Source organism: Mastomys coucha, unplaced genomic scaffold, assembly GCF_008632895.1.
Source record: "Mastomys coucha isolate ucsf_1 unplaced genomic scaffold, UCSF_Mcou_1 pScaffold20, whole genome shotgun sequence".
NCBI lineage: Eukaryota > Metazoa > Chordata > Mammalia > Rodentia > Muridae > Mastomys > Mastomys coucha.
The window spans coordinates 25,657,126-25,671,855 of record NW_022196903.1 but is presented as its reverse complement, the minus strand read 5'-3'; the positions used below and the strand labels follow the sequence as shown (position 1 = coordinate 25,671,855).

The 14,730-nt window shown below is 47.9% G+C and overlaps 1 protein-coding gene across 1 annotated transcript; it reads right to left on the bottom strand.

Annotated features, from left to right (window-relative positions):
* Window positions 1-2,435: 2,435 nt before the first annotated feature.
* Cpa1 (carboxypeptidase A1) lies at window positions 2,436-8,481 on the bottom strand. Its single transcript, XM_031380797.1, has 10 exons — window positions 8,170-8,481; window positions 7,688-7,769; window positions 7,031-7,261; window positions 6,778-6,879; window positions 6,165-6,266; window positions 5,884-5,994; window positions 5,385-5,475; window positions 4,731-4,930; window positions 4,156-4,240; window positions 2,436-2,698 (listed from the first exon to the last, which is right to left on the bottom strand). The coding sequence occupies exons 1-10, from the start codon at window positions 8,232-8,234 to the stop codon at window positions 2,511-2,513; spliced, it is 1,257 nt and encodes a 418-aa protein (XP_031236657.1). The 5' UTR covers window positions 8,235-8,481; the 3' UTR covers window positions 2,436-2,510.
* Window positions 8,482-14,730: the final 6,249 nt, after the last annotated feature.

Below are 14,730 nucleotides of genomic sequence, written 5' to 3'. Positions count from 1 at the left end.
CTTTTTCTTTCTTTCTTTCCTTCTTTCCTTTCCTTTCTTTCCTTCCTTCTTCCTTTCTTCCTTTTTTTTTCTTTTCTTTTTTAGTTGAGATAGGTTCACATGTATCCCAAACTGGCCAAAGATGACCTTAAACTGCAAATCCTCCTACCTCCACCTCCCAAGTACTAGGATTATAGGTGTGCAAGTGACACATGGTTTTATGTGGTGGTGTGAGGATCAAACCCAGGGCTTCATGCCTACTAAGTAAGCCTCTGCTAACTAAGGTACATCTACAGCCCAACTCTCTCTCGTTCTCTCTTGCATATACATACTATATATGTAAACCTTGCTTGCTCAGAACCTTATTTTTTTGAACCATGATTCTGAGAATTTATAGTAATTTGCACATGGATATTTTAATGAACCTAAATGACATGCAGACCATAAAATGAATTGATTCGAGATAGTTGTGGTGACAACACACCTTTAATACAGCACTCATGAGGCAGAGTCAGGAGGATCTCTCTGAATTCTGAGGCCAGTCTTGTCTACATAGTGAGTTCCTGACCAGCTAAGGCTACGCTTCAAGTCAGGGTCTGGCTATCCCTCCCTCCTCCTCTTGTCCTCGTCTCCTCTTCCTCATCATCTTCCTCCTCCTCTTCCTCATCATCTTCCTCCTCCTCCTCTTCCTTCTCTTCCTCCTCCTCTTCTGCTTCTTCTTCCTCTTCCTCTTCTCTTCTTCCTCCTCCCTCTCTCCTCTCTGTTAAAGTAGAATTCTTTCAACAATTACTAGCACTTGCATTCCAAAACCTGTTGATGTTGGAGATGTAATGGCAGGTGGTCCTTAATAGCAAGGAGAGCATGCTTTACCCTAAGGAGTTCTACCATCTGTTATTTGTAAAAGAATGTCCTTATATTAACTTAATTTTTTTTCTTACCAGTCTTTATTTAGAAGGTGACCAGCTAACTCAGTTAAAACACAGCTTTGACTTGTCTACAGCCTCTTGTCTCATGACTTAAAGAGAAATATTTTCCAAAAGATAAAGGAGTCTTACCAAATCTTCAGTCAAAAATACCTTTTTTGTTGTTTGTTTGTTTGTTTGAGACAGGGTCTTTCCAAGTAGCCTAAGTCTAGGTCCAAACTCATAATGTCCTGGGACTACAGGGCCATACATACCATCAGCCTGTCTGGAAAGACCTTTCTCTTGGTCTCCTAATCTTAGAATGCAGATATTTATGTATAATCAGCTTTGGTCTATTTTTTTTTAAAATATTTGGTAGGGAAAACTATTAACATAGAACTCTACAATGAAAAACTTTTTAACCTTCAAGCCATTTTCTATGAAAAAGAAAAGACTTATATCCTAGTGCTGGAAATGCAAGTGCTCTTGTATCCTAGTGCTCTGCATCTTGAATTCCAAATGGCAGAGAGAGGGAGGAGCCCCAATCATCCCAGCCTAGCTACATTCATCTTTCTGCGGCAGTACCTCTAGCTCCATGCTCATATCTGAGGGATGCAGAAGTAACCAGTGTCAATTCTTACTTTAAAGGCAGCAGGTGCCAGGCAGTGGTGGTGCACGCCTTTAACCCCAGCACTTGGGAGGCAGAGGCAGGTGGATTTCTGAGTTCAAGGCCAGCCTAGTCTACTGAGTGAGTTCCAGGATGGCCAGGGCTACACAGAGAAACCCTGTCTCGAAAAACCAAAAAAAAAAAAAAAAAAAAAGGCAGATGATTGATGCATTGTGATGCTCACTGGTAAGTGTGCTATCACAGACCCGAGGGGCACCATGCCAAGGGAAGTCAGCTTTTTGGAGAGGGATATGGACAGGAATATGGGAAAGTGAACAGGAACAAGAGGCAGCAGAAGTCATACACTGGGGACTCCCTGTAGGATTTGTCAAACAAAATATAAGCTGTTTCCCCCATTCCCATGCCAGGTGAAGCATCCTCAACACACTACAGTAAATAAATATCCCTGGTTGGGCATTCATCCCTTATCTTCAGAAAATGATTTCACCTCAATGTTTTCTTCCAGCTTTTCCAGGAGTGAGAGGCCACATTTTGCTTCGTAGTAATCTGTTTGACTCACCTGCAACATCGCCTTTGGACAGCAGTGCTAGCAGGATTTTTATATTCCATGTTACTGCTTCCAAAGATGAGTATATACCACTAGCTGGTCTGCTGTACATGCTGAGTTCCTCTTCACCACAGGTTGGTTAGCAGCTGTGGCTGTTGCCTACTACTAAGATATGAACAACCTCCCCCCCCCCCACACACACACACTGCCTCTTGGATGCAACTTCACGGGAACCTGGAATGCAGGAGAATTTAGGGGTCATGTAGTTCAACCACCCGCACGTTTCTATTGAGACCCATGGAAGTTTAATCACTTCTGCCCCTGCTAAAAAGGTAGACATTCCATGTGCATTCCTTAAAAAAAATACAAACCAAGATCCTGTTATACAATCAGACTTTATTGGGTTGCCCAAATTGGGCTAAGGAGAAGAAAGAGGTGGGGGATAAGGGCTGCTTCAGTAGGGATGTTTGACAGTGTGGTCCATGATGGTCAAGAGGGCCAGCCATGTCTCCTCTGCTGTGGGGATGATCTGGGAGGCAGGCAGCAGGAAACCTCTGAGCCCAGTGTCCCTCAGCTCAAAAGTAAAAGAATACTTGATGCCCTGGCTGTAGGTCCAGTCAATAGTGTTCCCACTGGCTTGATCTGGGGGCAGGAGCAAAGACAGAGGAGAAAGTAAGGGTTGATCACTAGAAATATCTACATGGACTGAGTCAACACCAAGAGCCCAAATCCCTGTGTAATTTCAAATAGAGTCAATGTCTTCTAGGGGCTGCTATTGACACTTCAATAGTGGGGCTTCCAGGAAACTTCTCCCAGGTCTAAGCCCAAGAGGCCCAAGAAGGGGACCGGCAACCAGTAATGGCTGTCCTATTCATTAGCAGGATGCCAAAAAGTCTGTGTAATTGCAAAAGTCTGTCTGAAAACTGTCTCCACCAAACAGTCACCTCAATAACACCTCTAAATATGCCAGAGCCCCCTGCTTGGGTAACCAGGAATTGATCTCTGGGGACTCTGGTCTGCAGAGGAAAGTGCAAAGATTCATAGTCAAGGCAAAGCCTGTCTGTCTGTGTCCGGGAGGAAAATCTCACAGGTTTGCGGCACACACTGGCTGACAAAGCTGCTTTTGTTGAACTAGGCAATAGGAGAGGGAGGTGGGCTTCACATTAGAATTTCACTTCAGGACACAAAATACAGCAAAATCATGGGGCTCGGGTTGGAAACTATTTCCAAAGAAAGCCTTGAATCCCAAACAAAGTTCCTCCTTGGGTAAGACTACAGTCCACTCCCCGCCTCAAATTGGAGCCCACCATCGAGGAAGCATGTGAAATGGGTGTGTTGTTCTCCCACCCTGGTGCCTGTATCCTGCTTTTGCCTGCCAGGCAAAATTTTTGAGGCAAAAAATTCCCCAAACACCCCATACCACATCACACAAGTTCTTTTGCTGGAGGCCTATTACCTAGACAGATGGCCTCCTCCCTGGCTTCCTTCATTTCCTTCACAACGAGCCCAAATTCTCGGTCTGAAAGCCTACCTCTTAGCCTGGTATTCACCCTCCACCCTAGTACTCCTGGTGCCCCTGGCAGGCTCTGTTATTTCCCCTCCATCTATCACCTGATCCACTGTGGTTTTAAAGCACACGGTCAATCTTCCTGCCTAGAAGTTACGTTTACTCTCTTTATTCTCAGCTCAATTCTAAGCATGCAGGGCAAGGCCCAGTGCAGAGCAGGAGGTCAGTAAACACCCCTGCCGACCAATTTCCGTGTGCGTGTATCAATGGTCCTCCCAAGGGCATCTCGTGTATCCTGTAAGGAAGGGAGTGGAAAGATGTATCTCAAACAGAATTTTATGGAGACCTATAAATCCCATCAGAGTTCTAACTCATTGGTGCAGGGGTCCAGATGGAGCCATAAGATAAGGGGACAGATATTCTTGGAGGACAGATAAGAGGCTCTCTGAACCATGTCTCTGAGAAGTCAGGATTCAATATCAGGAAGGAGCACTGCCCACCCTTCAGATAGTTCAGTTAGCAACTCCCAGATCTGAGCACCCAAAGCAAGAAGGGCCAGCTAACGCCTGTTCCCAGGCCGCCAGTAACTTACAGATTGTATCAATGATACTGCCGTACTTGAACTTGGTGCCATGTAGAGATGTCAAGGCTGCTACAGCGGATTTAGCTAGCTGATCCTGGGGAAAACATTGAACCGTGCCATGGTTAGGGCCAGAGTAACCCAGGGACTGTCAGGGTGGCCCAGGAGTGGGCAGCAGCACAGTCAGGTCCCGTGCCCCCTGCCAGGGTCAGCCCTACACTATGATAGCTTCCTGTTCCCTCCGTCTCCACAGGATGGATGGATGGGGTACCCCTTCTCTCCAGTCACACCACAGCTTCGGACAGAGCCCACAGCTTCAGAGTCTAGCCTTGCCTCTTGCTCTGTCACATGACAAAAGTGACTCAACCATGTGCTATGCTTCTATTTCCCAGGAAATGAAGCAGGTCTGCCCTGCTGGTTGACACAAATCATCCTGCCAGACTTCCCAAATCATGAGGGAAAAGATGGGCACTGGGTATGCTAGTAGGTTCTTAGCCCTTAATCATCTCTGAAGGGTGAAACCCAGTTTCCTTAAGGTAGGAACACAGAAGGAGCCCAGATAGAGGGCGATCCGGGTCATCACCCACCAGCTCGTCCTTGTCAGGAGCTGGTTCTGATGTGTAGCCGTATGGGTAGAGCAGGAGCTGGGAGTAGCTGTGGATGGAGATGAAGGCCTTGATATTCCCATGGCTCGTCACGAAGTCCACGATGGACTTGACTTCCGATTCAGAGTTGGGAAACTTGCCACGGTAAGTTTCTGAGCAGGGGTTGCTACTAGCTCCAGGCTCTGTGGAAGGCAGAGGACACAGCTACAGTTACTTCCATGGCTTCCAGTATCTTCCATGGACTTAGAGGGAAGTGGGCTGCAGGGAGGCCTCACTCCCTCTCCCCTGGGTTAAGGAGCAGCCAGTCATCACACTATCTGAGCCCTGCCTCCTTTTCCAGCCAAGCTTGGGAGGAGGAGAAACCAGTTTACACAAGGTCATGACCAAGGATGGCAAGAATTGATACTAAGCTAGGCATCCCCAAGAGAAGCTCTCAGACCCAAGTTGCACCTAAAAGGAACTTTCTTTTTTACAAACAAGGGTCCAAGTCCCTGAGTGCCTCCCACCCAGAGAAGCCTCTGGCAGAGCTAAGAGCCTACATTCTCCCTCACTGCCGGGTCAGGAAAGGGGTAGGCAACCAGACAAAGGAAGACAAGAAGCCATGTTGTCCCATCCCCGCCCCATGGGAAGTCTTACTCCCAAAGCCAGCATCCCAGTTCCTGTTGGGGTCCACCCCGACACAGAGGGAGCCCTCAGTATGTGATCGAGTCTTGCGCCACATGCGATTCTGAGGGAGGAAAGAGGGTAAGCCAGGGGCCAGCACAGCTGGACTGCTAGCTTGCTGCATTTGCCACAGAATAAAAGCTTCTATGGAAACCGGAACCGGAGGGGGGGATCTCAGCTGAGGACAATGCCAGCTCCCCTAAGACAGTTTACAGCATCTAGAGGTGCTTTGTATTGTTGCAACAGTGAAGAGTTGCTAACAGAATCTAGTAAGTAGGTCAAGAGGCTATTCAACACCTATCATGCACAGACAGACGGCCCCCCAATAGCAAAGAATCATCCGCCTAAGATAGCAAGGTAGTGCCTAGGCTGAGAGTCCCAGTTCCATGAGGATAGACCTACTTGCCCCTTCCTCCACTTGTGGGGCTCAAAGGTACATCCCGCTGACCGGGGAACAAGAGGGAATCTGTACCGTTTTGTGGGTGTAGGCAAAACCATCAGGGTTGGTGACAATCTCCAGGAAGATGTCCATGTTGTCAAGAATGGCTGTGAAGGCGGGGTCCTGGCCATAGTCCTTTGTGATCTGGTGGGTGGAGGAGGAAAGATAGAGTGTTAGTCATGTTGGTACGATGGACACATCCCCTGGCCTCTCTTTGTGGACATTGCTTCTAGGAAAGGAATGGCCAGCTTCCCGTGGTCTGTGAGTACCAGTTCCCCAGTGAGCAAGAGCCCTCTTTATCTCCTCAGCTTTACCTTTTTTGCAAACCAGACCCCACTAGCCTGGGTGACCCACTCCCTGGAATGGATGCCAGTGTCAATCCAGATTGCTGGGCGATTGGTCCCTCCAGTGCTGAACTGGAAAAGAGGCAGGGAAATGGTTAGGGGGCAACTTTCCAGCCAGGCCTTAGTTCATCCCCTGCAAGAGAGTACACCAGGGCCAGAAGCCTCCTGTTCTCTGTATATCTAAAGTTGAGGTGATTGTTTGTAGGCCCATCCTTTGGGGAGTTATGGGATCAGGGATCAAACAGGGACCCTATAGAGCTTGACTTCCAGACTTTGACTCAGTTCTGTGCTCAGATGCACTGTGGAAGGTCACCAGGAAAGCATTTGTTCTGGATGCCAGACTCTCTAATCTTCTCATATTGAGCACTTGGTTGGTAACACTGGGTCACCTTAAACTTTGTGAACATGCATATAGCCACCTAGGCCAGCAGTTATGCTCAGACCTTCTCAAATATCTGCCCAGAAACTATATAGAGCAGTACATTCCATTACTCCTCTCTGAGAGTCCACAGCCTGATAGGGAGGTCCATGTGGGGACCTATTTTTGCGCGTGTGCCCTTGCCTACGTGTGGGCTTCATTTACCTTCAGCACGTGGATGGGGCGACCTTCAAAGGTGGTGCCAATCTGGATCTTAGTCACAAGCTGTGGGTGCTCTGCCACCAGCAGGTCCATGAATTCGTAGATCTGAGATCAGAGGAAGAAAGGGGACTGATGGCTTCCGCCAATACAGGTGTCTCCGACCCATAGCCAGACCAGCCTTGGCCAGAGTCTGTGTTCTGTCAACCATGAAGAAAAGTATGGTGTTGTGGGCAGAACCTTCTGGGGCTGTCCTCACCTCATCCAGACTATGATAGGTGGCATAATTGAAAGTATCAGTGGACAGGGCCCTCGCCTGGAAGGACATCTGCTGTTTCTCCTCATCGAGCAGTGACTGCACATCTTCAATCATGATCTCATAGCTAATATCATGATACTCCAAGAATGCTTTCACAGACTGGATGCTGGGGAAGGGCACTCGGACATCGATGGGGAGACCAGCCCGGGCAGCATCCCGCCAGAAGTCCAACTAAGAAACACAGAAGCCAGAACTGTTTCAGTGGGCCAGAGGCACCAACCAGGGCAGCAGAGCGGGAGAGCCCAAGAAGCAGTGTTGGCACTAGAAGCTCTTATGTAGCTGGAGTTGAGGAATGGGTACTGGGAGCAGAGGAAGAGTGGGGGAGCTTGGGAACTGGACAAAGTCCAGGATGGGCAGGAAATGGCCAGAATGGAGGAGAGGTTTTAAGGAGCAAGGCAGACAGGAAGCAGGAAAGGGTCCTGGTATTTCATCGGATTCTCAGGGGCAATAAGATCTGAGTCTGGGGTCTGAAGTCATTTCCCAACCACTTAGACTCATGGCTCTTTGCCGGGAGGCTGGACCAGAGCATAGGGACCGAGTAGGTGGTTATGGAAGTTGGTTCTGAATGGCCTAGAGAAGTTGCACCAAATCTCTAACCTGCAAATGCTCCAGGTCCTCCAGCTCCTTCACTTTCTGCACCTGGGCTTCATCAGCTGCAGAGATTCGAAGAACCTGGTGCCTGGGCAGAGATAGAGGGGCTCTGAGAACTTGAGGTACCCCAACACTTCCCAGGCTGAACCCGTAAAGGCACAAGGGGGTCTGAACAATGAATGAGAGACCTGAACTTCATCTCTTTGCTCTCTGTCTTTGGAAGATTCTAGACTCTCATGCTGTCCCCACCACAGTTTAGACTGAGTTATTCCCAAGCCAAACAGATCTCCTCTTTCTCCTTCTAAAAAGTCCTTCTCAGAGTTTAATTCTCTCAGTGTCTAGAAGAAGCTGGACCCTTCCAAGCCGTGCCCTGCCCGCCTCTCCCCAGGATGCTGTCCCAGGGTGGTGTCAGTCTTGTCTTCCAGACATCAATTTGGGGAGAGCCGTTTCATTCCCCTCCAGGTACCCGCTCCTCTCCGCAGCCCTACCCCACAAAGTTCTCATTGCCAAAGACTGCTTCCAGCAGCACACTCAGAATCAGCAGCCTCTGCATGGTGACAAGGTCGGGCTGAGGCCAAGACTGAGGGCTGAGGCCTTTTTAAACACTGACGGGGGTCCCTGGAGACAGTTCCTCTCACATCTGGATCAAGTCCCATGGGGAGGGAGAGGCAGGAGTTCCAAACTGCAGCACCTTTCCTTTCTTCTGGATAAAGTACCAGGGAACGAGGCAGGTGGAGAGATAAGCCAGGCTTCCGCCCTTGACCATGGGGGTCAGCTGTGCCTGAGGTCCTCCAGCTGGGACTACTCATCTGGTTTCCCACAGTCCCAGGTACCTTATTGCTAGTGCACTATGTCAGAAACAAGGACGGTCATATTCGTGTTTTTACAGTGTAAGGATTCATTTGACAACCATGCATGCACGCATTACATCAATTCCAATGGCTTTAGTTCACCAACTATGAATTCTGCTTGACATCCATGGCCGTTGGCAAACACAGGCTCTACCTGATTACTGATATATCAACTCTGTAACCACGCATTACGTTTCACAAACACTAAAGAAGATTCCCCCAAAGAGTTAAAGTGGCTGCTGGTTCAGAGGGACCTTAGTAAAGGCAGGATCCGATGCAGGTGGTAAGATAAGATACTGATGTAGCCAACCCTGTTACAGAGCTGTTCAGAAGCAGGGCTGCCGAGTGCTAAGCTCGCTCAAGGTCCTGAGCTGGCTCAAGGCTTTCTGCGTCTGAGTGACAGGATGGAGGTTAGCCATGTCAAGCAATGAGATCTCGCTGAACAGAAAATCCAAGAAGAGACTCGATAGCTTATTGCCTGCCCAAATCATAACAGGTGTACCTGATGGTCTGATGATAGGTATTCCTATCCTCCCACCCAGTATTTAGTCACCCAGGTGACAGACTTGCATCGTTCACTGTTGTGCTTGATAAGCTCCCAGACCTTCTCCCCCACCCCCATAACACTGAAATGCCCCTGAGGCCCAGTGTTCCTGACTTAAGTTGGTAAGTTCCTAGGTGGTGATATCTTGTGTAAATAAGTTATTTTTCAACCTGTGCCAGGTAGCTGATGGCTGCATACAGACGTGAACAAGATGCATAATCATTCTCCCTCAGCACCTGTTCTCACAATGGGGCACACTGCTGGGTTTGGTCTGCTCGTACATTTGTGCATATGGAAGCCAGAGCATAATCTCGGGCGTTGTTCATTAGGAGGCATGACTTAGTTGTTATTTTTAATTTGTTTGTATTCTCATTCCTCATGCAAAAGCCACGGCTCAGGTGTGCCTCATTCCGGGGAGGATCAACAAATTCCACTGTTTTTTTCTATACAAGTTTCTATCAAGTTGCAAGTTGCTCTTCTGATACATGTGAAAAAAAAATGCCTACAAAGATGTTCATTCTCTAACCTCAGAAGAGAACCGAATGGGATGGAGAGGTGCCGGTTGAGTAGGCAACCATGACCATCTCTGTGGGGCTCTCCAGCTGTGACACATTAAAACCCCAGGACACTTGGATTTCTTCTTTACTTTAAAATCAAGCCATGGAAACACGTCTCAGTAGGACACCAAGAGCTTCATCAGGTCTGTAGGGCAATCAGAAGCCACTGTGGGTATTGGACTGGCAAATTGGGGGTGGGAGGGGGAAGCCAGGACAATGAAGGGAGAGGACAGCCATATTTTACTTGAGGCTTTGGTGTGGCAAAGTCTTGAGCTTGTGTTGGAGTTTGGGAGGACAAAAGCCCATCTGCACCTTCATTCAGTTTTGCCTTATGTCTGATCCATGAAGCCCATTGACTACTTTGAAGAAGGAAAGTAGTCACTGTATCATGGCTAGTGGCATGAGTTTCCAAAAGAAAGGGCAGAACTTAAGCCTGGAATAAGGGCCCTCTAAAGAGAGAGACTTTCCGGTGACAAGGGTCTTTGGGAAATGTCACATCAAAGCCCAAATCTTTGCCCGTGGCAAAGAAAATAAGCAGGCATGCACTGCCATGACAGATTGTGGGGACAGAGTGCTTCTGCTGAGCTGAGGGAGGGTCCCGGAAGCTTGTCCCCATCAACAGAACAGATTTAATGGGTTTCCTCATGAGGGACACAAGCGTCATCACCACGTCCGGCTTTCCTGTTTTCTATAGTGTATTTCCCGTTTGCATCCCAGTACAGTTTTACGAACATCTCCTCTGTGGTCTTCCCTCTGCTTCAGGAAGTTGAGGGAGGTGGGCTGGGGGATCAGAGATGGACGAGAATCACAAGGCTTTGTTAAACTGGCTTGGAAAAACAGGAGGCCATTTTAAGATCCCAGAAGAATCCCAGAGAAGCTAGCAAGAGGCTGGCCCACCACAAGGGTTTTGAGCCTATGCCGTTATCTCTATGGGTTGTCACTAATACTCTGGGAAGAAGTTTGGAAGGATAAATAGATTGGAATTGCCTCTCTCTCATGCTGAAGATAGGGGCAAGCCTGGCCCAATTCAGTCATCTGGAGGGGTAAGGGGCAAGAGGAGGTTGGCAGTGTGGCCTATGGAAAACAGGGACAGTTGGCAGGACTCATGGGCATAGCCTAGGAATATTTTATAGGTTCCACCTTACTCAGCCCGTTCCAACATGCTTGGGACCACGCTTTGAGTAGAAGCATCCCAGGCATAGTTTGCAAACATCAGCATAGTAATAGAGCTCTTCTGGGAAAATGGGGAACGGGTGGGGGGAGCACTGAAGGACAAATTTGGACATCCTCTGTGGTTCTCAGAACCCAAGTATTTAAGACAACTTTTGGACAATGGTAACACATTCCATAGCTCCATGTGGTCTGGCCTGCCGGTGGCTAGCCTCTCCTCTCATCCTTCAGCAGGGCCCCTGATTTTTCCCAGAGGCCCCTCCTGGCCAGCGTGGAAGCTCTTTGAGGCCCAGTGTTCCTTGGACTCTCCTGTAGCCTGCACCCTCTAATGGGCCCCATCTTCTTGCTTTTCTAAAGGAGTGTTTTAAACCTTAGCTCTTTTCTGTAGTTATTTTCTCTGTGTTCCTGTCTCTCGTTGGAATGGTCAGAGGGGGGAGGAGGAGGCTGGGAATGGAGACAGCACCAGGCAGCACTCCTGAATAGAGGGCAGTGGCCCTTCACCCCGAGCCTCTGCCTCTGGCTGGCCTCACACAAGCCGCTCACATTCCAAACTGGCTGGCTGGTTTGTTTTCTTAAGAAAGCAATAACTGTGCACATTCACTGTGGTTCTTAGTTTTTCCATTTTTTTTAAGCTTTCAAATAAATGCTCATAAATTTTACGGGTGAAAAGGATGAAAAAAAAATCATACCTAAAAGGAGCAGCTTGTTGGAAAAGGGAAGAAAAGGGGAAAAAAATGTAAAAAAAAAAAAAAAAAAATGAAGTCCCACTCAGCTTTACATATGTGAGAAAATGGGAGGGGGGATGTTTCAGGTTTATGAAAAAGATTTTTAAAATAATTTTTCTAGTACTGGCACAGCTGAGTCTTGAGCTGTAGGCCAATTCACTTCAACCCTGGCCAGTACCTCCCTCACTTTGCTGGGACCTGGTAGTGGTCTCTCAGCCATGAGGGTCACGTGAGCCTGGTGCAGAGCTCATGATGCAGAGCCTTCTTTCTTTCTAACCTCAGGAAAAAAGGGTTTGTCTACAACATCTGGGAACTTCTAGATTAACTAGCACAAGAAACTAGTTCTGCGGCCCTTCCCACGCTCCCTTCCCTATAGAAGCTGTCACAGACTCCTTCGGGTGCCTTTCCAATATCCGTTCTTCCTTCCTCCTCGTCAGCAGAGGAACTCTGCCTTTTATTTGAAGCTGTGATGTGAGCAGCTGCAGAGCATGTTCCCAGCCTCCCTTGTAGCTGACCGGAGCCACATGGCATGGCTCCAAGCCATAAGATAGGAATTTAAGCCCATAGACCGGCCAACGCACGCAGTAGCCTACACTTTAACCCCCTGCTCTCTCCCTGCCTGGAGTTCAGACTTGTGTTAGAAGTAATGGCACCATCTAGAAAACAGAGGTCAAAAATCTAACCATGCTCCTCATAAAGGCACCAACAGTGGTCTCACAAGATGACAATTGGAGCTGACCATTTCCAGTCATCTGATACCACAGCAGTGATAAAGTCAGTCACGCACTTGTGAGGACATCAGCCTAAGCAAACCTATTAATGCAGCCAGAGGTACAAAATAGAGTACAGACAGTTAGACACGTTACATAATTCATGCTGAAAGTACAAACCTGTGTCCCTGGTCTCTCTGTGTACCAGCCTATGGTTTTTATAGCCATTTAGTATCTACTTGTGGTGATCTGAATGAGACATACCCTCCACAGGCTCGAACATTTGAACTTTTGGTCACCCCATTGGTGTCGAGGTCTAGGCAGGCCATGGAGCCTTACTGGAGAGTGCACATTGCTGGGAGTGGGCTTTAAGAAGGTCTCCTCATTTCTGCTTGATCCTCTCTGGTTTGTATTTCTTGTGCCAGCCTCACCTCCATGATGGATGGACTCTTCCTCTGGAATCACAAGCCCCACTGTAAGTTACCTTTGGTCGTAATATTTTATTACATCAGCAAAAGGTAGTGAATATAGTCCTATTTCTTAATCTAAGAACTGTTTAGAGGATAGAAGTGGGCATGTTACTCCAGAGACAGCCAAATGTGTCTTGCAGGTTGCAGGAGTGACAGGGGTAAGGGGTTGTGTCTGGGTGAGCTGGGGGCTGAACCTGGGGCTTTGAACACGCTAAGCAAACACTCTACCACTGAACCCCATCCCAAGCCCCAAACCCCATGCTCGCTGCATCTCTTGATGGTGTCACTTTTTCTTGTGCTCAATATCATTTTTTCCTTCTGTGGGGATCGAGGGACTAGGCCCTACCACGTGCATATACCACGAAACCTAGATGCGCAGTGGCTAAAGTGTCTAAAGTGTATGTAAGAACACACTATGATACTGCTATGATACATGTGTCTGTGTGGCAGAAAGACAAAACAGATCAGAAAGGTCTGGGTCCCCACTGTATCAAAAACAATCACTGAGACAGCCTTGGACTCCCCTGCCCAGTTAACTCACCTGTTTTGGCCATAGTATGGTGAGTTTCTGTCAATACAGCAGTGCTTATGTGAGGCTGGGCTGTCCTTCCATGAATCTCTAGTGTCTTTCATAGCCTGGTGCTCCCAGGAGCTAAGAGGGAGTAAACAACCCAGGTACAGGGCCTTCCTTCATGGCTCTCAGAAAGAAACAAAATCAATTAGTTACTAATGATCATTGCCTCCAAGGAGATAAATGAAGCCTTAGAAAGGAGGATTGTGGGAGACAATGATCTATGGCCAATGGATAGTCTGAGGCCTAAGGCTTATAAGGAAATGTTAAAGGGGAAAATTGGGAGAAAGAATGTTCCAGAAAGGAGAAGCAGCATGTGATAAGATCTCTCATGGGAGGAACTGGGAAGGAGCTGGTGAAGGAGGGCTGAGAAGGACAGAAACACCATGGGAAAGAGGTGGGCTAGTCATGTGACCTTGAGTGGGATTTTTAAGTCATTGGCGGTTTTTTGGTTGATTGGTTTGGGTGTTTTGTGTTTCTTGTTGTTGTTGTTGTTTTGAGAATGGGCCACATCCATACAAGCAGGGAGGCAGAGACAGGCAGATCTTGAACTCTGTGAGTTCAAGACCAGTCTGGTCTTCAACAGTTGCGGTCCAGGACAGCCAGGCTAGATAGTGAGACCCCGTCTCAAAACCAACAAACAAAAAAAGACATTTCCACCCATCAAAGTCATTCCCATCTTTTGTGGAACTCTTGCCTGCACAGGAGGTCTTGCCAACCGGGTTGTAAAAAACAGCTTCCTGACCTTGTTCTGGGAGATTGAACGTGAAGCAGCTTCCTAGCCTGAGGCACCTGAGGAACTCTGGGCCCTGAAGGCCAGCCATGCCCTGCCTCACTGTTATATGTGCTTTTTGCTGCTGATACCTCTGAGTCTGAGCTTTCTCATCAAAACTAGGGTCACTAACAGTTCCATCTAAGATAGCTAAGAGGAAACAATGTGCTGAATCCCATAATGCACTGGGAACTGTGTGTGGCCCATAGTAAGAGCTAGGCAAGAACTTAAGACCAAATTACCAGTCTTCCTACCTCTGGGACAATGCTGCTCCAGCTCCACAAGAATCATCTGCCCCACCCCAGAAATGCTGAGTCATTGTGAAGATGAAATCCTGCTGCTTCCTGAGCAGTAGGTCTCCACAGGCTCTGCTATAAGTAGCCCACTTGGACAAAGGGTGCCAGAAGTTTCAGACTATGTGGCCTTGTAAGGCTTTTTAAATACTCTGAAATTGCATTACTTGTCTTAAAAATGAATCTGTTGAGCCAGGTATGCTAGTTCACAAGAGGCTGAGGCAGGAGGATTGTCATGAGCTCAAGGCCAGCCAGGACCACACTAATGAGTTCCAGGCCAACTTGAACTACAGTGTAAGATTCTGTCTCAAAAAAAAAATTTTGGAACCCTAACCCTAACCCTAACCCTAACCCTAACCCTAACCCTAACCCTAACCCTAACCCTA

Coding starts and splice junctions, on each gene's coding strand:
- Cpa1 (XM_031380797.1), bottom strand. CDS start 8,234: ATGCAGAGGCTGCTGATTCTGAGTGTGCTGCTGGAAGCAGTCTTTGGC. Junction 7,262..7,687: donor AGGACCTGGAGCATTTGCAG/GTTAGAGATTTG, acceptor TGTGTTTCTTAG/TTGGACTTCTGGCGGGATGC. Junction 6,880..7,030: donor CCTATCATAGTCTGGATGAG/GTGAGGACAGCC, acceptor CTCTGATCTCAG/ATCTACGAATTCATGGACCT.